Genomic DNA, 26,180 nt, shown 5'->3' with positions numbered 1-26,180 from the left:
AATATCTCTTTGGCTTTAAAGCTGTGAATCCCTGAATCTGCCCCTTGTCCTGCTGTTACTTTTTATATGTTTCCCTCCCACTCTCTAAACACAGCAAGGCTATCTTTTTTTCACTAGATCCTGACTCATTCAGCCATTCAGCCATGCACTCTGCATGCCGTATTTTCTCCACCTTTTCCTTCTCATTTCCTCCTCCTCCCCATTATTCCACCTCTCTCTTTTTTCTTTCTTCTCCTTTGCTTCGTTCCCTCTCTCCTTCCTTCTTCTAGTGTTGCTGGGTTTGCCTCTCCTCCTTTCTCCCTCCCTTTTCATTTTTATCATTCCACTCATACCTTACTCATTTCCTTCTTCATTCAACGCTTTCAAACAACAATGCATTTTCTCATTTTGGACTAATTAACGCTCCCCTTGGTTTCTTCTTTGCATTCTCCTCTTTGCTCTCTCTTTCTTTCTCTCCCTGCCTCTCTCTCCTGGATCGTCGCCTCCTCGCAGGAGCCCAGGTCCCATTGGCAGCCCTCACTCCAGCAGAGGGCAATGGTGGATTTTCATGGGCTCCTTGCTGACAGTGGAAGGGGGCCAGAGCCCCACTCCCAGCTCTGGCCTTTCCTGGGGAACCCAGCAGCTGAGGTGGGGGAGAAATACACCCACCTCCCTGCGCTACCCATCCACCTGCCCCTCACCTCTCCCCTGAGACCAACTGCCTGAGCACCCTTCGCACCACCCCCTAAAGGTTCAGAATTCATCACAGATACTGACAGCTCACATTTCTCTCTCTTTTAATTTTTTTTTTTAAATTTAGTTTAAAATTAAATGTGACTGCCTCCCACCAGAGCATTGGCTCCTGTGTTTGGAAACCCCATATTGTCAATATACAGAAGCAGTGTTTTCTTTTTTTTTTTTTTTGCATTTGCATTATTTGCATTTGCATTTGCATTTTCTGGCTTAATGCACATTTCCATCAAAGCAGTGGAAGCAGCATGGCTATGGTCTCCTTTGTCCTCCTGCTAGCCATTAAACCACTGGCAGGAGCAGTGTATATTTTCATATGCCTAATTGCTACCTATCTTCTCATCTTGAATAGCTCATATTCTTCTCTTTTCAGCAATTTAGGGGACTGAAGAGGCAAGGAATCCAGTTTCATAAATACACATTGCCACAACCAATGAATTTCACTCACAGTTGAAGCAGGAGGATGTGTAAAGATGGGTGTCTTACATATGGCTTCACCCACAGATCATTCTTCTTCTGAGAGTAACATTTTGGGGGCTAACATAATAACACAAGAATGACTCCTTGGAGGGAAGTAAGCCTGGTGCAGCAAAGTCTTTTCCTTAGCAAGAGGAAGAGATTCAGAGTATCCTAGAAGATAGGGCTGGAAAAGACCTTGAGATGCTGCCTTGTCTGTTTCTTGTCCACCACCTCAATTTGGAATCAGCTGCCAGAAAACCAGTTGGGGTCAATGGTGATAGACTGACAGCCAGTCATACCTAACACATAGGATGGATTTCCTACTGACTTAGATTCAGCTGACAAATGGGGAAGCATCTAGTCTGACTGAGATACTTAGCTCCTCATCTGGTCAACAGAGAGAGAAAGAGGTAATTATTACACATTCGAGGTCTATTTTTTTACAAACACATATAAAGGTACGACAGGTGACCTTGACCTCCTGATGACTTCCTGAAAGAGGAAATTTGATAAAATTAACAGTGCAGTGTGGAGCTGAAAATGAACCCAGAACAAAACAAGTGCAACTGAAACACAGAAGAAAGGGACAGATGGCAATCTTGGAAGCCTCAGAGAATACGTGGAGAAAATGAGGAGAAAACAAATCAAAAAGATGTATTCTAGAGCTCCGGTAAGTCTCAACTCTCAAGTCATGCCAACAGCCAGTATAATAGCTATAAATCATGGCAAGTGGTGCTTGCTTTCTAACCTGTGCGTTTAACACAAAAGAAAAAAGTCCCAAGCACTGGAGTACTGATTGTCCACTTTCTTAAACTGGTGGCACACTTCTTAGCAAGGTTTTGACATGTGCAAACTAGTCTAGAGGACAGCGCATGCCAGGGACAGTCCAGGGACAACTGTGGACCATGCTGTAGATATAATTCTACATCTGAAGCATCTAAGCTCTACCTAGAAGTAAATACCTATGTAGCAACTATCAACCTGCCTACCTACTCACCTATGAACCTAAGAACTTCCTAAAGGTCAGGTGAAGGAGAGGAGAGGAAAAAAAAAAAGAACCAGAAGACGCCAGGAGGAAAGGAATTGAGGAGCTGACTGATGAGCAGTGATCAGTCCCCAGGTGATGTTCATTAGGCACTCCTTCCAAAACTCCTGGCAGAACCTATGAACCAACTCTGGGATTAATCTCGAGCGGATTTAGTGTTTCTCCCCAGTGCTAGCACACAGCATAACTCTGTTATGCTGTTGTAGCTGATGTGGAGGTCTCACAGCCTTTCTTACACTGATGATGTTATCTGCTTCCTGCCACATGGCTTTCCCTTTGATATTTCAAGGCCATCCTATTCACAAGTCCCGGATTCCCAGTTTTGCACTATGTCTGCAGTGAGTACAGCTAGTCCAGAAGGGAGCAGGGGCTGCTGTAAAGAAAGAAAATGCAACTTTCTGTTTCTAGAGACAGTCTACATCTTCTCTAGACCCCCTATGTTTCATGGCAGCCCTGGAGTTGCTCCAAATTTGCCATTTCCTAGCCATTCCAATAGACTGATGGCAAGACAAGCATCCCCTTTTTTTCAGAATAGGCCTTTTCTTTTCACATTCTCTGATATAGTCTCTAGAGCTAGTTCTCCTCAGGGAGAGATAAAACAAGGCATGGAAACTAGGTGGGTCCTATCCAATCCCCAAAACATCAGCTGATGAGATACAGCTGTTACGTGCTGCTGTAATAGTTCAAAGGTTTGTGGCTCAGAACTGTGCTTCTCGTACGGTTCTCCCATGACTTTGGGACTGGAGAAGGGGCAGGTTCCCAGAAATTAGCAGTTGTCTCCAAACATATGTTACTTTTGACTTGTTGTTAGAAAATAGAAACTAAAGGCATTAACGGGGACTTGAAAATCCCAAGGTAATGTTGGAAGTCTGTGGCAAAGCCTCAGTCACTAAGGCATTATCGTATTTGGTTCCAGTTCAGGAAATCCTTCTTTCCATATCTCTCCTCTCTGAATCAGCCTGGCTGGATAGTCCGTGATTTTTTTTCTTCATCTAATTAACCCATTTTCTGATACCATCTTTCACAGGCTGTACCAAGTTCTGCCAAGTGTTTAAAGACCAAAGCAAAATTCTGCCAGATGTTTGACTCCATCTATCAATTATGCCTTTAAGTAAAAAGCAGGCTGGTAGTTGAGGAAAAGGGGGACAGCTGCAGTGGTGATGTTCCCAGGAATTCATGCATGAGGTTTCAGTATCAATTTCTTGGGCTGGGACAAGGGTTTCAGAAACTGATGCTGATGTTTTGCTTTGAAAGAAAAAAGTTGCCTTTGCTGTCGTTATTTGCTGGTTTGTGGAGAGCTGTCACAAAACTGTAACACATTAAATTCTGACTGAATACAGGGAAAAGTTCTCAAAAGCAGAGTTGGGAGACTTTCTCTCTGAAGGATTGATATTTTGTTACTGGGTTTTCTTAAAGAAAGAATATATATTTGGACTGAGGATTTGGAAGAGGGGGAAAAGGGGGGGCTTCTTTTTTTGGTTTTGCCTCATTGGCAGACAACCTGATGTTTTCTTTAATGAAATAAGTACCTAACCATGCATAGTGCATGACTTTCCCCCTTTTCTCTTGACCAACTCAACAGAGGGTTTGGAGGAAGGATGGAGCAGGAGCAAAGCCATGAATTAAAGCACAGCCTTCTCAAGGGAGCATCAATATCACACCCGCCTTCACCCCAGCACTTGCCAGCACCTCCCAGTGACGGCATTTACTATGCGCAGAAAAGAAACACATCTTCCTCACCTTCGATCTGATCGGGGGTGAATTCAACCTGGAAGAGACAAAGAATAACAGCCAGATAAATACAGAAAACTGAAGCAAATAAGAGCAGCACTGGGTTAGTGTCTGTGTTATGGTTCTGGCTGTTTGTGAGGTGCGTGAAGAAGACTGACTCATAAATCCAAGAAAATAATTTTATAGAGCTTGTAGATTCTTCTTCTTTCCTCCTCTGCCTTCCTTTATCAACCAGTCCCACCTTTAGGACCCCTGCCCTTCCCACATGGCTCCAGATGCCCTTTGTCCTGCTGCTCCTGTGTTCCTGCTGTAGCTTTTTTCCCTATCCCAAGTGACTCCCCAGAGGGAGGATGATGTCCTCTCTAGAGATGATTACGGTAGCACCATGGTAAATCCCAGACTACTTCACTGAAAGGGTTTTATCTGGAGACAGATGGGGATCTACTATCCATAGTCTTTTCCAGCAGAAGAACTAGGGGGTATCAAGTGAAGCTGGTGTGAATCAGGCTCAAAGAAAAGTGAAGGAAGTGGTTCTTTGCTCTTACAGCTGAATTGTGAAAAGCTGGTCATGGGACACTGTGGATGCTTACAGTCTATATGTTTGTAAAGGGTGACAGGACCAACTCCTAGAAAAGAAATTAATTTCTGTACGTTACCAAATGTACAGAAATACTTTGCTTAGGAAGTCTCTGCTTGAGGTTTAGGAGAGTGTTTTGGGGGAGTTTTGCCCAGTTCTTGTACCTTTTCCTAAAGCATCCTCTAATAGCCATGGCTGGACCATATTGGACAGCTCTCTGGACCTTGCTCTAAGAGCCATCTGTCTCTTGTTTTTTCATCACTTCATATTTCCTCCTGTTTCCTAAGTTTTAGGTTTGTCCCACTCCCTACTTCTCCACGGCATTGCCCTCTTGCAGGATTCCAAAAATGCTCCGAGATGCCCACAGGCTGCTGCTGAGCTCAAATGCAAAAGAAGGAAACACAATGTCAGAATGTGAGGTCCAAGCTTCTGCATGAGCAGGCACATGTCAGCAATGTGAATTTACAGCAGAATTTACACCTGCCTCTTAGGGAAAACCAACAGGATGGGCGTCTCTGCTGATAGGGGCATTTCTGAAGTGCAGGAAGACTGGCAGATTGCCCTAATGGTGAATACATAAATAAAGAGAAACCATATTTTGATATCCATAAACTTTCAAATGCAGACATGCAAAGCATATACTTGGGACAGACCTAACAGTCCTGTGGACTTATATGACCAGTTGCCCCCCGATATATGCGCAACCTCACACATTTTGGGTCAAATTTTCCTTATGAAGCTGACCACATCTCATTGTTTAATATCATATTTTGTTCCTTGGTAGCAAAGTAGCCAAGTGGAGCAAAGGCATAGTGAGAGCCTCAAACACAAACTCCTTGTTTCCTTGTTTCAAGGAGAAAAGCAACATGACACATCTCTTCATCATCTAGTTGGGATTTTCATGCTATTAAAGGGTGGAGCTGTTGTAATTCCTCAGCTTTCCAGCCAGGATGTCTGTGACATGGTAGAGCATGACAACACCAACCTCCTTCTCCCACCCAGGGCTTGGTGGAGAGCTCCCAGACATTTTTCTGTCTCCAGATACCCCAAGCAGCACAAGGAGCTCTAGCATTCATAGGACACAATGAGGGCCTACAGGGCAGATACAGACAATCCAAAACTCATTCTACTCATGCTTTCAGGTGTTTCGTTGTAGTCCAGCTCCTGGCACATATTACCAGTATATCTCGGTCATGCCATGTGGCTCCACAGTACCCTGCAAATTCATTCTAGAGTCCCTCTTTTGCCAATGTAGCTATTCCCTGGCAATTTTGGGCCTTTCCATCACCAACCCCCCAAGAAAGTACCAACTTCTAACTGAAAGTTGTTTGTGCATGTGTTAGAGCATTTTGCAATAATAGTCATTACTATTAGTGTTTCCATTTTTTTAGGCTGGAAAACAAGGTCATTGAAAGAGGATTTCACTCTCCAGCAGAAAGTTAAAGGACTCATCCCATGCCCTCTTCACAGAACTCTGCTAAGCTTGATAGAACATCATCACCCAATGAGTAACACGGTGTTGATTGGGATCTTCTTCCAGGCAGCTCTAATTATCTATCATTATTTGTGGCTGAGAATGTCCCTGAGAGAAGGTGATACCCAGATGCCTCTTGCAGGGTATCCTGCATCAATTTCTGGAATAGCTGGGGCTTGGCAGTCTTCAAGACAGTGTATTTGGTGCAGGTGAATTTACTGGCTTAGTCTGCCTTGCTAGAAAATGCCAAAATACCATATTATTCAATTAGGTACCTCATTTAAGCACTGAAACAGCCTTATTCCTTTGACCCAACCCTTCACCTATACATATTTCCTACCAGTGCCCTGCCTATCACTCCTTGCCATAGTGTTCCCAAGCATGGAATTTCTGGCTTAGGAGAAGGAAGAACCAGAAAACATCTGGTGACCTTGGAAGGCAGGACTCAACACTAATCCTGCAATTGTTGAAAATCAGGCCACTGTTTTTGTGTCTGCGCTGTTCAACCTTATCTTAACTAACTCATTCAGGGGATTATCGCTTTATTGGCAATTCTCAGTTATGATTTAGCTTGAATGAAGTCCAATTAATAAAATAGTTGCCTAAGTGGCAACCAGGAGACTGTCTAGAAGGAAGCATTTAAAGAATGCAAGTAAGGAGCTCCTAAAAGAATAAGAATGCTCTTCCATTTTCTAATACATGGAGGGGTCCAAAGCTCATCTTTGTCATGAAGATTATAATCATCTAGATTGGGTCCTATCCCAAATCCACATACCTTAATTTAATTTGAAATAAATACCAGTTGGGGAACACATTTATAGAGGTGCATTGTCAGCAGCAGCTTTATGCCCAGTGTGTCTAATTATGTCAAGCTTTGAGAATTTGACTGAAGGTAATCACATATTGAGTTTATTCAGGCATCAATAGCCAGTGTGGGTGAAGTAAGGCCAGAGCTGCTGGCAACTCCTATTTAAATAACTATGAGGGATGGCTCTTGGAGAAGAATTCGTCTCAGCTACACTTAGATGTAGACATCTGGATGTGTCAGTGACCCCACATTCGCTTTATACCAGCAGAAGGGAACAGGCACTTCTAGGGTGTAATTTGTCTTGGTTTAGGTCTATACTTGAGGAGAAGATGAGTTATGCTCTCCTTTTCACTGAGGGGATCAATCAGTTCTACAATGACAATAAAAAGCGTGCAGGTGGATGTCCTTTTCTGATCTGGTGAGTCCCACCCCGACAGCGTGAGCCAGCCCTTTGGCAGACCGCAGGCCAGGAGAAACCGCGCCGGAGCGAAAAAGGATGACTGCAAATTCCCACGGCCGGATCAAAGGGAAGGTTTGAGCTGAAGGGCTGAGCGTGCCTCATCTCTAATCATGGCCCCTATAAAAACACCACCCAGAGCTGGAGGACCGTGGGTGACAGCTGGCAAAGCGGTGGCAGACGATTTGACCAGACCTACCGCCCAGGCACGGCTTCCTCTCAGGAAAGCTGCAGAGATGCGTGGGTGGCAGCTGCTGCTATTTTCCTCCCCTCTCAGCACATACCGCCGTGGAGTCGTAGGGAAAGGCGAGTCATCATTTACCCGGCCACAAGGTATCATTGAAGATGGATGGAACAAACCCCGGGTTATGTTTAGACTGAAGACGGCTGGGGTTTTGTTTTCCCTCCCCTCTCCCTCAGAACGGCGTGGAGGACACAAAACCAAAGCCATCTCCTTGTAGCAAGAGCAAGGGTGGAGGTGTCCATGCAGAGTCACTGCCCCGGAGAACCCAGGCAGGAGGGATCCGGAGGACAGGCTGTAAAAATGGGCTCAAGCTAAGGCAAGCAGCGGGCGAAGGAGTCCCAATGCACCGCAGCCACAAACAGCGACCCGTATCCACGCTCTGAGGCAGCTCTGCTTCTGCTGCTCTACTGCAACGAGCATCCGAGGGAGTGGAAGCTCCCAGTGGGATCTCTGATGCTCAAGCCTGCTCCTGCCCCCAGACACTTACACCGCCGCACACCAGCATCACCCCACACTTCACTGAGCGCCGGCAGCACAGCATTGCCCAAAGCCGGAGGCTGCAAAACCTATCCACGGGCTTAATGTGAATTTCCTTTCCCAGATACGGTTTTACATTCTCCAGCTCCTTGGAAGTAGACTAGGATGATTTCCCATGGCGTCTTGTTTGTTTGTTTGTTTGAAATACCCTGGCACTTCAGAAGAATTGAGTTTCCCCTGGCACTGTTGGCAACCGACAAGGTTTTAAAGCAGGGACATTCCTAGGAGTGCCAAGCATCCACAGCACCAAGGCTCACAGTGGCGTTATTTGGTACAAATCCATATGAGAGACAGAGCTGCTGACAGCTAATCTCTTTCCACTTGTCCCCTGCCCTGATGTGTGGGCTGTGCTGCACGTTCTTTGAAGACACCAGATGTCTGAATTAAATCCTTTCCATAACAAATGGGAAGTGTTATGCCAGCTTCCCTGCTGTTTTAGCAATCTTGGCTTCAGGGGGTCATCACCTGGTCATTGGTGGCATCAGCTGTAGCCCTGATACTACTGTCGTCTTTGCTTAAACAATGGCATTAAGCTGGTTTTGTCCCAGAGACACCAGGAGGGCTGCACGCACCCCTCGGCGCTGTTAACGTCATTCACAGCTTCCTATCTCAGGGAATTTTTTTATAAACCCATAGTATCTCAATCAAGCACATAACGCTGTGCATGATAAGTCAGACATAACTAAGTCTGAAATAAGTCCTATTAATAAAACTGTCGCTAACCAGCAGCCAAAAGGTTATCTGGGGGAAAGCATTTAGACAATGCAAGCAAGGAGCCCCTCCAGAAAAGAAATAATGTTCTTCTTGTTTCATAGTACACTGAGGAATCCTAATACAAACAGCAAGGTTTTCACTTAGCCATGGCAGGGCTACTTCGGGAGAAGGAGAAGGGTGGTTGTTTGTTGGTTTTTTTTATTGCGCTCTTGGGAGACCAATTTAGGAGGCAGAAATGCAGCAGATGGAAACAGGCCCAGAAGACCATCAAGATCAGTATCGTTGTGTTGAGGTTACATTTGTATTTCACAAGCATGTGGGTTTTTTCCACTAAGACCTTTTTAAACTTATTAATACACATTATCCCCATCATCCCCTCTCCCATTTCCTTCTGCTCAGAGCAGTTACGATGTACATAAACTCCTCCACTCTCCATGGGTAAACCTTGACACATGGTCAAGTCTCATCCAACTCCATCCCTTACTGTTGTTTGATAGTTACTCCTGATCTCTCACCTCCTCCGCCTTCTGAAACTCTTTTGGTACACCTACATTTAGCTCCCGGGGTTGCCCTAAGGACTTTCCTCATTATTTCTACTCAGCTCATGGTCTGATGGGAAGGAAGGCACAGTACAACATACAGACACTCAACTAGAATATGAGCTGTGACACAGGACAGTACAAGATGCTCCACCTGGTCTTCATGGGGAACAGATAAAATATAATGATCATTTTGCAGAGTAGAAAGCCAACCATAAAACTCTACTGATACTCTGTGTTCTCAGTTTTATGTTTGGTCCCCAGTGTTTTCAAGAGAAAAATTATTTCAGGTTGGGCTGAAATGACAGGTCATTTTGGAATGGCAGAAAATATATTGTTTGAGAGTCAGATAGAGAACTGAATTGCTGACCTCTTAAAATACCTAACTATACTGATAATGAAAGTGAAGTGAAGATAGAAATCAACCATTATTTTCAGCTGAACTGGTGAAGACTTTCATTAAAAAGATACGTATTTCAAGATCAGGAAAATGAGGCAAAGTCTTTGTCAAGGTCATGCAGAGGATGCTGCTACATAAGGAAATACACAAGCACGTTTTTCTCCAGCCTGCACTCTTTTCCACCAGAAGATGGTCACCTTGAATCTTTCTTTTATCTGCATTTCCTGAGAGCTGAAAAATTACAGCAGTGTATCACCACTGCTCCTACTATAACTTCAGCAGACTTTATGGCTTCCAGGTCCCTACTTTATTTTGGAATAAGCCTGGATGAGGTCTGCCATATTATGACTTTTGATTCGCCTGATCCCTCAAGAAGTGGATGCAAAAGCCTTGTGTGAAGGAGCAGTGTCTGGTTTGGGGTTAGGAAGTGCTGGTTTGGGTCTCAGAGTCACTCCATGGGATGCTCCCAGGCGGAGACAGAGCTGGAGATGGGGAGAGCTGAGGTAGCACTAAAGGTTATGGGGTGGCGAAGGACTGTGGAGAGACACAAGATCAGTGGTGCAGCCAGACTGAGAAATAGATTTGGGGGACCCATGAGGTTCCTACCCCAAGGAAAGAAATACAACATAATCCTGAACCTCAATACCTCAGCTGTAGTATTGTGCTCTGGATCCCCACTGAGTGAGGGACCGCAGCCTGCTAAATCTGCAGGGCACAGGTTCAGCTTTGCACTTTGCAGGAAGCTTGTCCAAGCACGCGGCGACTCAAAGCAGCCTCATTTTTGGTGCCGATGCTCTGCACCTTCAGCCTGAGCCGGAGCGCTGGGTGGCAGTCCCCTGGCAGGGCTTCACATCGCCTTGCTTCTTGCTTTCCTGTAGACACCTTCAGGGGTTTAAGGAGCAGTGTGCTTTTCAGTCACTGTGCTTTTCCAACTCTGGTAGTAGGCTATAAATTGATAGCTCCCTTTCTTGGATGGGGAACATGTTGCCACAACTTTCCGGAGTGCAAAGGGAAATTCCAGAGCTTCGACAGGAGAATGACACAGCCGCTTTGGAGAACTGAGACGGCTTCTGGCAACGGCCAGCACCAGAAATATAAAACACTTTGTAGACTGACTGTTCTCCCTGTAGCAACATGGGTTTGGATTCTCCAACCATTTATTGATGGCTGGCTTCCCGCCTCCTCTGCAGCTCCCCCCTTCTCCAGCCCCATCAGCAGATGTTTGTTCAGATGTTCGCAACCATGGAAGAAATTATAAAACCTAAAAAATACCCTCTGTTAAATCCTGGAGGGGAGCCTGGGGTGTAGGAGAGGTCAGACGTTGCCTGTGCTGTCTGCTTGAAGTAGACACTAGCTCATGGGTTGGGTCTTTGATGGAGAAGGACCCCAAGGATACAGCTTGTGGACCACAAGGCAACACTTTGGGGGGATTCAGGCCCCCAAACCTACTGGTAAGTGGGTGCTAAGAAGGAAAAAGGCCCATCTCTCAACCCACATGCATGGGGGCAGGTGGACTCCACCGTTCCACATATAATTATGGGACAGCATTGCACTTGTGCCCCTTGCAATATGATCATCTTAAAATGGAAGGTCTGAAACAGGACAGGGAAAATTAGTCACCAAATAATACATTTGGTGGATATGATATGTTGGAAAGTGCCCAGGAAAAATGAAACACTTTTTTTATTTAAAAATAGCTAAATATTTCACTATTTAATTTGGTAAACAGCTTAAAGTAAGAAAAAATATGAGGCATTATTTTTATTATTACACTTATAAATTTGACATAAAAGCCTTTCCCTTTGTCTTTCATTTCCAAAATCAAATGTTTTGTCTTGCAAATACTGGCAGCTTTTTCTTATCTTTTTTTAATTATTATTTTAGATTCAAAGATTTTTATATTGAAGTAGCATATTTCATGTAAAATGGACTTAAAGAATCCCACCGCCCCGCATTAGATCACCCCAAACCCTACCAAAACAATTCTTTTGGGGCTGAACAAATCCATTTTGAGTTGCCAGAAAAGAATTTTTGTGGGTTTTTTGTGTGTTGCTGAAACCTCCTCCTGAAAATTCAAGCTGGTTTCTTTTAATATTTTAATTCCCCCACCAAGCCTAAAAACAACCACACTTTGCCGAACTAATTTTGCTCTCAGATGACACAGTTGTGTAACTAACTCCTCTAGGCTGCTGATTGATGCGTCAGTCATGCTAGTAGTGAATGAGACCACGTGAGACATTAAGTTGGCCGAAGTGAAATGAGCTTGATGGGTCTCAGGCAAGACGCGGCAGAAGGGCAGCTGCAAAGCAAAAATCTCCTGGAAACTAAGGAGTCATTTTTTTGATGTGGAAGCTGAAGCTTTTGCTTGTACACAGTGAGGTGCCCCGAGAAACAAAATACCTTGGCATAGTCCATCCACCACAACCATCTTCCACGCTTTTCTTCCTCCAAGGTCTAGTCTGACAGTGTTTTGCAGCCCAGCGACACATGCAAAAGAGCTTCAGTGTCCTGGGTAGAAAATATTAAGGTTTTCCCAGACATACCCAGACACAATGCCATACCGTGGGGTTCACACAGCAACACGATGCAAACATCACACTCTCCCAACTCTGTCCCAAAGGTATTGTTTTTCTCCATCATCGGCATTGCAGCCATCACCACCCCAACCCTCCCAGGGATGGGATGATGCCAGCCGCCAGCCCCCAGCAAATCCCGTCCATCCTCGTGCACTTGCAGCTCTGGGAAAATCAAACAGTAGCTGGACCCCTTTAAAATGTCACACCCCTTGCCCTGCAACTGTCTTGAAAAAAAAAAAAACAGGAATAAGCTGCCAAAGAGTCACCGTGATAACGTGCTGGCAACGGGGAGAGCTCTGCTTTTCTTTCATGAAGCTGGCAGGCGCAGCGCACATGCTGCTCCCAAAATAATCACTCTATAACCCAGCCCAAGTTTCAAATGGGCCAAAACTTCCCCGTTGAAAATCCACGAGCACAAAGTAGTATCTGCCATACTTCGCACTCTGGGGTTTGGGGGTTTTTTTTGGTTTGTTTTTTTAAATTATTTTCCGAAGCAGGACGTTATTCATTGTGAGCACAAAAACAGTGTGCTCTGATCTCGCGATGTAACCACAGCTGTACTGGATGTTCCTGCCCGTCCCCAGCACCACTGGGGAGATCAAGTCTGAAAAGCTGAGCCCCAGCTGGGAGACTGGTCAAGAAGATGGAAATTTTAAATCCTGCCCTTTTATCAAAATTTCAAATTCCAATGGAAAAAAAAAAAAGGAGAAACCCTTTCCCTCTCCTGCACCACCACGAGTTTTTCTTTTCAGTTCAGCCTGCTGGGGTCCTTTGCTTGATTTAGAGGTTTATTTATTTATGTAGAAAGAAGCCAAATCTGAAGTTTCCTATAACTGCAATTGGAGCTGACATTTCAGAGTTTTGTTTTGGGTTGTTTTTGGTCCGCTTACAATGGTGTCAATGTCCAAAACCTGATCATATTAAGTAGTGCTCTGACCCGTGACGGTTTTCTCCAGGCTTTGCAGCGGAGCCTGCAAGGTGATACGGAAAAACAAGTTTCTCCCGAGACCCACAAAGTCTGTGCATGTCCCGCAGCCTCAGTCCCCAACACTCCTTCGCACTCGTTACGGCCAGCTCCTGCCATCATCCACAAGGGTGTTGGAGGCAGATTCAGTCGCCGTGTTTATAAAGTGCTGTCACCAAGCAGCATGGCACTCAATGACGTTTCATTTTGGGGCAGAGAGAGGTGCATCTTGCAGGGGGGAATTCTTTTTGCAAACATTATATTAAAGAGAGACAACATATTTACCCCTGCCAGGCTGTGACTGTTACCTACTAGTCAGCACTAACCACAAACACTGAAAAGTTTGAGCTATTTTCCTTACCAACGTTTTATGGTTTTTTCTTCTTTTTTTTTCTTCTTTTTTTTTTCCTTTCTTTTCCCCCCAAGCACTCAGCAGTTATTGTCAGGCTGCTCTTAACCATAGCTGGGTTCTCAATGATGCCTTTTTTTATTTCCTTGCTCCCTGTTGCTGCTTTTTTAAGGCTGGGCACGTTAGAAACCGGTTTGTTTTTCTAAGATTGTTCACAGCAGCAGACTTCTTGCAGGAGATTTTTCAGTCACGTCTGCCCAGTGGCTGCGATGTTCCGCTGCCTCCCAGAAAACACAAACGATAGATTGTCACTGTTTCTATTCTGGGGTTTGGATGTGTAATTTTTGTTGGAGCAGAGCAGTTTTTACATGCTGGAGGCTGGGCAGGCTCCGGCTAGGTCACGGGCTGAGGATCACCTTCCTTCATTCCCAGCACGATCCTGGCAAGACGGGCTGCATGGTTCGGCTTTCCTGCACCCATCGGAGGGCTGCCAAGGGGGGCACTGGTCCCCAGGTTGGCCAGCCAGGCACCTTGCATGGGCATGGTGTGTGCTTACACATGCACCGGGCATTTGGATAAAGAAAAACTTTATAGGGGTATGCATGGGTGTAAATGTTTGCTCATCTATATATATGTCTGTATATATGTGTGTATTGATTCATACATACATATGAATATGCATAAATGCACACTCACATTTCTTTCCTACATACATGTCTATGCACACATGCACATACTATATATACATACACACACACTTACTACATATATATATGTATATTATGGAATCCTAGAATGATCTGGGTTGGAAGGGACCTTAAAAATCATCTCGTTCCAACCCCCCTGCCATGGGCAGGGACACCTTCCACTAGACCAAGTTGCCCAAAGCCCCATCCAACCTGGCCTTGAACACTGCCAGGGATGGGGCATCCACAGCCTCTCTGGGCAACCTGTTCCAGTGCCTCACCACCCTCACAGAGAACAATTTCTTCCTAATATATATATTGTATGCACAACTCACATTGACAACCATACACAGTCATTAACCCCCAAGGCAGTCAGAGAAACCAGAAATGAGAGAGGATGGTTTATAAAGGACCGGTCTAAATTCGCACTGATCCTTTTAAATCTAGAGGCTAGCACCTTTTGGATCTAGAACAATGATCTTTGGAAAAATAGGATGCAGGTATTCAGCTGGGATAAGTCAGCATGGATGAATGCGTGATTGGCAGGGGCTGTGATAATTGACCCCCTGCTGGGAATTAGTCTGTGACGTGGACAGCATTCACGAGCAAAAGCCACTAAAGCTGTCCTGATCCCTGTTATTAGTGTCAGTAACACCCAGTTCCCTGGCTATGGCTGGGATTCTGGGAAGCAGCTATCTCGTCAAAGAGAGCTGGGCTGCAAGCCGACCGCATACTCTGAGCATAGCGTGATGATTTCAGTTTAAATTTAGGTGAGTCCCACTCTGTCTGTCTGCTTTTTTGGGATTTAGATTGCAGATAGGACAGGGAAGGGAACAATGCCATGTAAGATGTGTGCAGACAATGAGACATGAAATTAAACTCAAGAAGGAAATTTGCTTAGGAGAGAAAAAAAACAATATTCTGGGGATTACATTGGCATTGCCCCTCTACTAACATTACATCCATTTCCTTTCCCATATTTCTTTCCAATTCTTTACTCTGGCCAGCATATGATAATTTTGTACATATATATATATGAAATATTGTTAGGAAATACGCTTTGATGTTGCTTTGTTCTTGCTGGTTTTAATAATACCTGGGCTTTAAGCAACCCTTTTGTCACTTGGGAACCTTACAACAAAGTCTAAGCAAACAGATCAGTCCCTGGGCTGGGGGAGGAAAGACGGTGGAGGTGGAGAAGCTCCCTACTAGTCTAACATCAGAAAGCTCTATACTGTGAGACTGTTCAGAGCCACGACAGCTGTAGGAGAGGCTGGGATGGTTTCAGACTCAAAGTCCCCTGTGCAGCGAGGCGGGCAGGTCTCATGGGCTGGAGCCATGTGCATAGAGAGGCAGTAGGAGCTCTTCCCATGCTCCTCATCTTGGTGCAAAGCGAATTGGCTACCCCGCTTTTGGCCAGTCCAGAGCAGGTACCCACCACACACCTATGCCTGAAAATCGCTGTAGATACACTCTGCCTTTTCCTGCTGCCAAGGGGAACTGCTCCGTAGCAGCTTTTAGGTACTTACATCAGCCCTACTCTTCTAACACATCAAAACCCTTCATGAAAGCCCCTCTCGGAGCTATAATTATCACTGTCTCCAGTTTGCTTCTGCAGCACGTAAGTGCAGAGATAGGTCTTTACCCAAGGCGACTGCTCCCAAGGTCACCATCGGGGCTTGCGCAGAGAAGCTGAAGGGCTCTTTCACTTGAGAACGCATCTCGTATGGAGCTGCATTGCCCTTGGCCAGCACGGCAAGGACTGGGTGACAGTTTGGTAACCAGCCTGCCCCTGGGAAGGGACGGGGCGCAGGACCAGGAGGGCAGGCGGCACATCATCATCTGGCTCTGAGTCATGTCCCCATCAGCTCACAACCTATGTGGCTCTGCTCCACACCCACTAACGCCTTTTTCCATCCTGTCAGCAGAGACACCGGGGAAAAGTACACCCAGTCACCTCTGCCTGAACACTAACCTCTTTGCAAAAGTTAGGGGAAACCCAGAAAAGTTTCTGTTTCTATTAAGAGCCGCTGCTCTTCTCCGCCCCCATCCCTCCTATAGCTACTCTCAACATTTTTTCCCCTTCTCCAAGTGAAGATTTAACTGGTTTACGAGAGGAATAAATACTCTGTCTCTACAGTCCAGCTTTCCAGCAACCTGGGAAAAGTTAGCACTTTGGCCAGGGCCTTCTGCATGCTCTGAGCTGTGCATTTAATTTAAATTTAATAGTTATTGCACGTTACACAAATGGCGATTAAAACCATATTGATTGAGGTTTAGCAGCTATGTGAGAAATGCAGACCTTATTACAGAGCTGCTCCATATCCAGAGTGTGCTTTTAATAACTCCCTGCTCATCAAGGGGCAGATTGGAGAGAGAAAAAGGACAAGGCAAGGCTGGGAGGCACCGGCTGAAGGGATGACGGTAAGGCTGCAGGTTGGGCAGCTCTCACTTGCTTCCCACCTTGGGCACACACCCCCATAGCAGGAGATCTCCACACAGATATGTTGATTACTTCCCCATCTATAAATCAAAGAAAACCTACCTTACATGCAACTACAGACGTGCAAACAAGCCTACAGAGGCTACATCCACACCACGTGCTGGAGAAGCAGACAAACATGTTGGCTGAGATCTCCGAAGATCATGGCAGGATGTATTGCCGTAAGGGCTTTCTAGGTCAGGACCTGCTGCAGAGCCACTTGAAAACCCCAGAAACTGTCAAAACAGGACTTATTTGTTATTCTTTCACACCCCCCCCCCCCTTCTTTTCAAAAAGCTGCAAAGTTCATTTGGTGGCAAAGCAGAAATAAACAACCTCTTGTGTCCTAGTTTGTCTGAGATAACAACTGAAAAGAGAAAATGAACCAGGAAAATAATAATGGCATTGAAATCACCCTGCTGAGAGCAATGCAAACGCTTTCAAACCAACTCTTTGCTTTTGCATAATTCTTTGCTTTGCACAATTTGCACAATTTCTGTGCTTCGCGCAGAAGTGAAAGCAGGCTGGGAAATACTGCGGAGACAAGGGGTGTATAAATGTCAGGCGAAACAGAAAAAGATGTGAAATACGCAGGTGTACAAAAGGAAATGTAGAGGGAGATGAAAAAATCCCCTACACATGCTTGCAGAAAATCTTACTTTCGATGATTTCAAATTAGTCAGTAAAGCTGGGCTACCCTTGGGCAAGGTTTACCCAATGCCACAGCCTTGTCTTCTGTATTAGGGAAATAAAGTTAATGGTATTTAAGACCCTCTACAGAAACCATGTCCTTTCCATAAGCGACTAAGGAAAGCCACGTTCAGAAAATCACGCTGCATTCCTGCCTCTCAGCAATCCAGATACAGACTCAGAAAGCCACACATTTTACTTTCAAGGCCTGAGGATTCAGTAATGCTGCAACTCTGAGTTATTTCAAATAAAGAAGAACATATGAAACTTGACAGGTTTTCCTCTCTACATCCCTCAGACCAAGCTGAGCTGTTTACAGGTTTGGTTTTGCACATCCCTGTGCCACAGACATCAGACATTGCAGAAAAGTTATTTTTTGGCAGCTGCATAACAGAGACTTGGAAGAGGAAACTGCCTAGAAATTTTATTTTTTTTTTGTTAAATCTTCCTACTACGTATTTTAGGGTGCCACTGAGCAATTTCCAAATTTTCAGGGGAAAAGTCATTTTGATTAAGAATGAAAACAAGTTTGGGTTTTGTGTTTTACTTGATGACAGTTTTAGTTGGAAATGAGGCAGAAAAATTGTTCCAGATAGGTCAAAATGTTCTCTTTTGCCCAAATTGAAGTAATTTCAACCATTAAAAATTTCTGGGTATTTTTTTATATAAGAAGGAAAGAACCCTCCAAAATTAATAGCTGCTTCAGATCAAAAAGAATCTAAACAGGGAATTAAATAAAAAAAACTGAAACTGGTAATTTTCTTTATCCTTTTCAGATTTCTTTGGAAAACCCTTTGCAAAATCTGTGTGTATTTGCAAAACATTCTGGTACCACCAAACTGCACTTTTCAAGTCTCCCCGAAAAGTATTTTTATGAGAAACGTCACCCAGCTCTGCGAACAAGAGCGATATACACAGATAGCCAGACTTTCGTTGGCCCAGAAAATTCATCTGGAAAGCTCCTTCAATTTCCAGTGCTGTTCGGTTTTGGCCCTAAGAATGAGTGGAATATACCACAAAGAAACCCTTTTGCTGTGTTTTAATGCATGCTTGCTCAACATCTTACTCTTTCTTCGTCGCTCTGCATCCTGTATCTCTTGGGGATTATCTCTTTTGGGGATGCTACAGCCCCAGGGACTTGACTCATCCCACCCCTCTTCTGATGAAACGTTTCACTGGGTCAAGGCTACAGGTTGTTTCCTAACGCTGAAATCCCTTCACACTTTCAGGCACTGATTCATTTCTGTCAAGCAAGCTGCCAAATTCATGTCAGCCTGGGGCCATCTGCTCCGAAAGAAGGGACAGGAGGGACAAAGGTGCTCTCTCCGCTATTAAAAGCTGCCCCGCAATGGCCAGCCTGGCTGGGAATGCCCTGTGCTTCCAGAGTGACATGGAGTGTGATAAATAAAGGAGAGAATAAAAGAGCAGAGCTGCCTTTAGAATGGCACGTTAATCACGCTTATCTCTGCTACGCAGAGAGTGTGAGACCGGGTACGAAAAAGCACCATTTATAAAGGGAAAGTGCTATGCTGCGGACTTGAGCTGCCATGAATTTGGAGGGGGATCCCTCCAGAAGGAGGATCCTTTTCCAGCTCCCACTCAAAGCAATTGCTGCCCACCATGACCTGAAATCCTCACGTCAGGTTTTTTCTGAAGAAGGACCACAGGCTACTGAATTTGGATTCCCCCCCAGCTTCGTGGGGTTGATGGATTGGGAGGATACAGGATTTTCTTTCAGACGTGGTAGAGATTGCTCAGGTTCAGGATCCTGCAGATCTGTTCTCCTCCATGGTCAGCCCAGAGCCAGGATTTTGGAGTAGGTCCATCATTTCTTTTAGAGTAGGGCCTCGGGCAGAACTGCTGACACTCAGCAGCCAATGTCTGTACTGTGGAAAAGTCCCCAGACTGGTAGAAATCCAAATCTATACAGCACCGTACAAACCAGATAGTTTTACTGGTTTGCATCCAGGCACAGCCCAGCTCTGGCAGGGCTCTACTGGTAAGCACCAAGTACTTGCAGTTCTCGTTCGCTGGGGCACAAAAATGAGCTACCAGGGGTCTTCGCTGCATCCAGGTCGTGGCTCCAGTGTGCGTATACTTCAGTGGTCCCTCTTCTGTACCACTGCTTTATTCGATCTACCTTAGGTGCTCATCTTTGGGTGAAATGAATGAACTTCGGAAAGTGCCTGTTTCTCTTTAGCAGCTGCACTGGGAGCCTGAAGAGACTAGCTCAGGCTTGAGGATCTAACTTGTAGATGCCTGAAATACCGCACGTGAATCCCACTTTTTTTCTTCCTTTCTTTCTTTCTTTGTCATTGGGCCCAAAATGCTTTTCCCTAACCAAAGTCTTTGGGCTCAGCAGAGCTCATGTGAGTCAAAATCTGCATATGGGATGTCAGGTGAGGTGACTAAACAGCCTTAAGCTCTGTAAAACAAGTACTCACCACGCTCAGTGACATGAAATGCTAATAGGTCATGCAGGAGCCTTTGGCCTTCTTCACTCATCCTCATCTTTCCATTTAGTGTAGGCTGAGCAGGGCAGAGGACTCTGGTTATCTGGGGTTTGAGAGGAATTTCTCCTCTCTTATTCTTTTCTGGTTCTTCTCCTGTGCCCATCAGAAGGGAATCAGGGTGCTTTGGTACATTATCTTGTGCAAGAGGGAAGTGGGTCACATGTTAATTAGTTGTGGAAACTTTTTAATAATGCAACCCAAACCTCCAGTCACCCTCTGCACTTTTTTGGATTGTCTACTAAGACCGTGTGCTTGAGATAGTAACTTGAATTTGTGCAGCCAAAGGTTTCAGGGTGGAGCTCCTTCTCTTTACTATAACCAGCTGAGATAGACATCTTATGTAAACTAATTGTCTAGGTTCCCTCTGTAGAAGCCAGACTGGACTTTTTCCACTTTCAATTTTATTCATCCCATCCTAAGAAAGATATCTGATATTTAAAATAGGTGGCATCTGAAATCTTCCTCTGGAGTTACAGGACTTTGTACCATTATTATGCTGAAAAGGGAGTTGTCTCTATGCATCTGAAGATATTTTGCCAGATCTATGCAATTTTTGAGCACATACCTAAGAGGCATTCACTGCTCGCTAAATTAAAAATAAATCACAATAAGCTTACAAAAGTTCTCACACCTTGCCAGAGCACTGGTCCATAGCAAGAATGATGAGTCAGAAGCCAATGCCATAAAACTCAAAAGGAAACATTTCCTACTGACTCCCACAAGCTTCCAGTGGTGTCTCTTGTCTTCGCTAAACTTTCAGTCTTTTTGCCTGGGGCCTCCTCAAGACTCACTCCTCAAATTTCTCTGTGTTTGAAAGGCTCAGGAAAAAACCACTGAGAGAGAAGGAGGCCCAGCATGGGCTTGGTTTAGCCTGGCAGGTGTCTGCCCACTTCAGAAACCTTCAAATATGTGAGCACAGGAGGGAAATTGCTCTCTAAAAGTATTTCTACTGAGATGCACTGTAGGCCAATAATAATAATGGTGATGACAATGGAAATGTGTAGCACCTGGAAGGAAGGAAACCAAGGGAAAAAATAGGTTGGAGAGAGAAAGATGAGAGGGTGTTGGGAGGTTGAACGCCTATGGTGGCCACCTTCAGCTGTCCTGATGCCTGAAGACTTGGCCAAACCGTCAATGAGACGTAACATCCTGACAGGTTTCAAAGTGGGCAAAGACCTGCATCCCCCCACCTCTCACTAAAACATAATGTGATTTCTTCTTCCAAGCTGGATATGGTATGTGTACGCTGTATGGGATATCCAGACAGGCTTTTTCAGAATCAGATAAGCCCTTAGTAGTCTGGATGTCTTTAGTATGTCCCAGGTCACCATCTCTCTACTCAGGGACTCAAAGGAATTGGTCCCCACCCCGAGCACTGTGCTGCCCTGTGGGGGTGGCTCAGGGACAGCTCTGCACCACCTTCCACCTGATGCACTGTTGACATCGCTGGGTTTTTCTGGAGCAAAGCAGAGGGGAGACAGAGTGGAGAATCGCTTTGAAGAAACCTGCTCCTGTTGTCTCTGCGCCAGAGGGAAGGGGTTCTTCAACACGCTGAGATTCGACTCATGCCCGCGCTGCGATGTCCTAACCTTGGCCCAGCAAATGGCTGCTTCTGGCAAGAAAAAAACCCTCTTTCCTAAGCAAAACCTGTCGTAGGACGCTTTCCGTGGGTCTGGGTTGCAAAGGACCTTACACTCCTGCCACCAGCCAGCTGCAGGTTACCTGCTGCTGCGCCTCCCGCGCCAGAAGAGATGTGGGCCCGTGAGCTCATCCCCCGTTTCCCTCACACATCCAAATAAAATACTTGATTTGCACACTCAAAATCTCTCTCAAGTGGGCCAACACCTCAGATTCCTTATTCACAAAGAAGCCTTTTTGCCTACAAAACCCTTCACCCCTACACCCCCCCCTTTCTTAGAGAAGTCAGGGATATAGCTAAATTCCTCTTCCTGAATAAAAGGTACATTCAAAAGCCCTCGTGCTGCTACAAAACTTCAAGAAGTCAGGGCACACACCCCATGGCTACTGATTGCACACAGAAACTCCTCAAAACCGTGACTACGAAACCGCTGTCTCACACACGTAGGCACAAAGGTGTCACATGCTGTTTCACCCTCTCTTGTACACACATTCATTACTCCCATAAACTGAATTTCTTTAATACAGCCACATGTTTAATAGAGCATTTTTTTTTCCTCTCATGCACACTAAGGCAACACATTTACCCAACAAACAAAATCCTTTTCACCCACAAAGTGTGTCCTGCTTTTTCATTCCCCCTTCTAAGCACTTCTCACAGGTATGGCCACTATTAACTCATATACATTTCCCCCACCTCCAAGCTCACTCTGAAATAATCATTTCAGTCACTTCAGCCCAGAATAAATTCTCCAGCAAGGCACCAAAAACTACTGTGACGATCCCACCTAGCAGGGCACTTATTTGTTGTTAAAATGGGACTTTTTCCCCCCACGAAAATCAATCCATCTCCCCCAAGGGACCTTTGCTTCCCTCCCCGCAGACAGCAGCCACCCCAAGCTCTGCTCAGCCCTGCTTCACGCCGCGGCAGATGTTTGCCCGTGTCCCCCTGCACATCTGCCCAGCTGCAACCCTGCCATCACACTGCTCAGAGCTCTGGAACTGAGCAGACAGACAAGTCCGGCAGGATCTCATCTTTACCGGCACGATGCCTGCTTTATTTTCCTTGTGGCTGAATCCCATTCCGGATGCTCTTACATGTTTTCTTGCAGAAAGAGGGAAGAAGCTTTTATTTTTTAGGATCCCTGCAGGTGTTCAGAAGCCTGCAGGGCTTTCAGGGAGAACGGGTTTCACATGGCTTCAGGATCACAGCACTCCACAAAAATAACCGGTGACTGTTTTTCGCCAGGCACCTGTATTACTGCATGCTGCTACAATAAGCATATCAAGTGACGCCAAGGGAAGGTGTGGTTATTAAAGATAACTCCGTACGGTAAGCTGTGTCCCATCCAGGTCCTCACACAATGCCAGCTGTCTCTGCATGGCCTTTTTGTACCCAGGACTCACTGGACTCTAAGCACGTGTCATCTCAGCTAACTTTAGCTGCTGAAATGTTGGCACCCAAATACCTGTCTCGTCTCCCTTTGTCAACGCAGCAGCATCTCCCAAGGGTGATTCAATCCATCCTGATATAGGTGTTTTGCACCGCTGCAAGGGATAAACCTCTAGAGAGTTTCTTTCTGCTGATTATAGACGATCTGTTTAAGATCAATGATCAACTTGCCAATGGTTAAAGCTAGATGAGCCAGTCCCACTTTCTGTGTCCATAACAATAAAAGACAAATCCTGTTTTGCATCAGCCTTACTATTTTTCAGGAGAGCAGAATAAATTTCTGGCAAAATGTGCCCCCCTGCTAAAAGACAGCATTCAGGTGGAAATGAATTAGATATATGGAAAAAACAGTCTTCTTGCTATAAGATCTCTTCAGGACAATCTGTTCCCCAAAGTAAAGAGGTTAGGGACCATTCCAGAGAAACATTTTCTTAAAAAAAAACCCTGGTGGACTCAGCCAAACTCTTACAGAAAAACAAAGAAACAAAAAAAAAAAAACCCAAACTGTTTTCTATGAGTCGCAAACAACATTCAATCGCACCCAATCTACTTTGAAAATTAATAAGTATTGGATCAAATCCTATGGGAATGTATATGTGAATAACACTAAAACTTTAGAATAACTGCATTTACTTAAGGGAATGTGTCTCACATTTAGGCCACTGTAACTGAGATCCCAATAGAGACCCAATACAGACTGAGACTGTGAAGCAGCAAGAGAAAGAAAATGGGATTCTGGAGTGCAAAATAAGGCTCTTTTAAACCATTATCATGGCAGCAGACTATAACAGTCAGGAAAATTGAAACAAGAAGTACTTTTCTCTACCACAGAAATATTTTAGTTCTGAGACTTTCGAGTGTCTAAAAAAAAAAGTTAAAAAATTCCAAACACAAAATTGTGCAATAAGGTCTGAGAATAAATATTGATAATTTGAGACATTCCCATCAAAAGATGCATTTTGATAATTTTTAACATTTTGTTTTGATACAAGGTTGTTTTCCTCGCCTTTTTTAACTACAGATTATCTTCTGCATGAAAACAAGAAACAGTTTCATCCTGGAATGCAGAAATGGAATGTTTGGAGAATTTCAAAACTCATTAAAGCATTTTTTTCGAATGTTGTACAATGATCTAGGGACGTATTCTGATCTACACCAGATGGCTTGAGCTCCACCAGAGCTAGCTTTATGAAGCAGGAAGCAGTATATTTGCCAGCCCCAGCCCCTCTGCACAAATAGTTTCAATTTTGACAATAGCATTTTTGATGAAAAACAATTAATTGAAAAATTCCCAGGAAAACTTCTCTAGAGGATATCATCTCCCTTTGCTATAAGTTTTGTATAAAATATCCCCACCAGACCCAAACCACACATCTACCAATGCTTTCCCTACTCCAATTTTCTGTATAGTAGATAATGGAATAGTCTCTGCGAAGATGAAGAGATGTTATCATGGGAGTACTGGATTTACTTATTTTTTAGGAACTCAACACATATTTTTTAGCACTTTAAAAAACATGATAAGAGTCCATAATTGCAAGTTGTGCTGGAGGGAAGAATGAGAATTTGCATGAATAAGAGTGCAGAGTGAGAAAGTTTAAAAGAAAAATGCAGAAATGAATTGATTTCAAGTCCTGTTTGGATGAAAATGTATTTGATGATCCTGAAATTGTGTTGGCTACAAAGATGCCTGTCTATTTTTTAAGTGGTACCAGTTTGGGGGTTGGGTTTTTTTTTAATTACAACTCATCTTGCTGCTGGACTTAGCTGCCCTTCATACCACAATGTCATAGTATCCCAGCTGAAAATTACCGCAATGTCATGGTATCCTGGCTGAAGCTATCTGTGCCCTTGAAGAGAAGTTATTGCAATTGCCCCCTCCTCCTTTTACAGTGCAGGAATGTTAAGTACAGAGATGTTAGCAGAGAGCTGGATCCCACCACGTACCACTTGCCCAAGGTCACACTGGAAGTTCTTCTCAGAGCATGGCACTAACTCTGGTGTCGTTACTTTAAAAACTAGCCCCAAACCAAATTCCTTGTAATTTGACTTCTTCTTACTCTGCCTGTGGCAACTGCCTTTTCTGCTCACTTTCTGCTCAAAACCAAGAGCTACTTTTGGAGAATGTCATCTCACAGCATTGAATACGCCACCACCAGACCCAAGCCCCACCAGACCCCAATTGCTTCTTCCAATGCCAGGTTAAAAGATACGTACTTTGATAGAAGCTGGGTTAAATTCAACTTCTTTTTTGGGTTCTGGTTCTGCTGGTTTAGGCGCTGGTTTGGGTTCTTCCTTCTTAGGTTCGGCCTTCTTAGGTTCAGGCTTCTTTGGAGGCATGTTGGTTTGCTGGTGGGCTGCTTGAGAAAGGGAGAGAAGGAGACAGACAGACAGACAGGGAAGACAGGATAAATCACCAGCGCGCACAGGTCTTTATCCCTGTCCGGTCTCTTGAAGTCACACATTGTGTCACTCAGCCCCATCACATGTCAGAGCTTACAATAGGGCCACTGCTATAAAAGGACAAGACATTTACCCGGCTATTTTAGAGCCATCGGATACGGCATTGTTACGAATTAGCACTTAAGTGGAAAGGGAGTTTGGGGGTTTTAGGTCTGGGGCTGGCGCTGGGTCAAACATTTTTGGTGTGCGTGTGCATTCGTGTACGCGAACAAGGGGGAGGTTGGGTTACGACCCGGGTCCCATCGATGGGTTTTCTCCTCCCCAGGGCCGTGCTGACACTCACCTTCCCAGCTCACTTGCTGCAGAGGGTTTCTCTTTTGGGCTGGACGGCACCGCTGGCCTTTGTTGTGCTGCAGTTCATTAAAAGGCAAGCACGGATTTATATTTAGGCACGAGGATGGAGCTGTACGGGAGGTTGACCATCAACATGTCAGCTGGCGCAGGGGAGAATTCACGCCTCAGATCGCACACTGGTCTTCTCCTGGGAAGGTGCAAAGGACCAGTATTGCTTATAGCAGAATGCATCTAACGAGCAGGGGAAAAAAAAGAAAACAAAACCACACACACACACACACACACAGACACACACACACAGAGTCTGGGATAGCACTAGGTGTCTGTAAGTATATCCTCATGGCTGAGATTTTCCAGA

At 44.9% G+C, this 26,180-nt stretch overlaps 1 protein-coding gene across 1 annotated transcript in view; it reads right to left on the bottom strand.

Annotated features, from left to right (window-relative positions):
* The window catches only part of MYL3 (myosin light chain 3), a 35,801-nt gene extending 10,267 nt beyond the window's left edge, over positions 1 to 25,534 (bottom strand). The window contains exons 1-2 of the mRNA XM_075043635.1: positions 25,283 to 25,534; positions 3,974 to 4,001 (exon numbers count right to left, since the gene is read on the bottom strand). Coding sequence (XP_074899736.1) covers positions 3,974 to 4,001; positions 25,283 to 25,405 — 151 coding nt within the window. The 5' untranslated portion in view covers positions 25,406 to 25,534. The remainder of the gene's footprint in view (positions 1 to 3,973; positions 4,002 to 25,282) is intronic.
* Positions 25,535 to 26,180: the final 646 nt, after the last annotated feature.

The sequence above is a fragment of the Buteo buteo genome, chromosome 2 (genome assembly GCF_964188355.1).
Source record: "Buteo buteo chromosome 2, bButBut1.hap1.1, whole genome shotgun sequence".
Taxonomy (NCBI): Eukaryota; Metazoa; Chordata; class Aves; order Accipitriformes; family Accipitridae; genus Buteo; species Buteo buteo.
The sequence above is the reverse complement of the archived record's forward strand: the minus strand, read 5'-3'. Positions and strand labels throughout refer to the sequence as shown.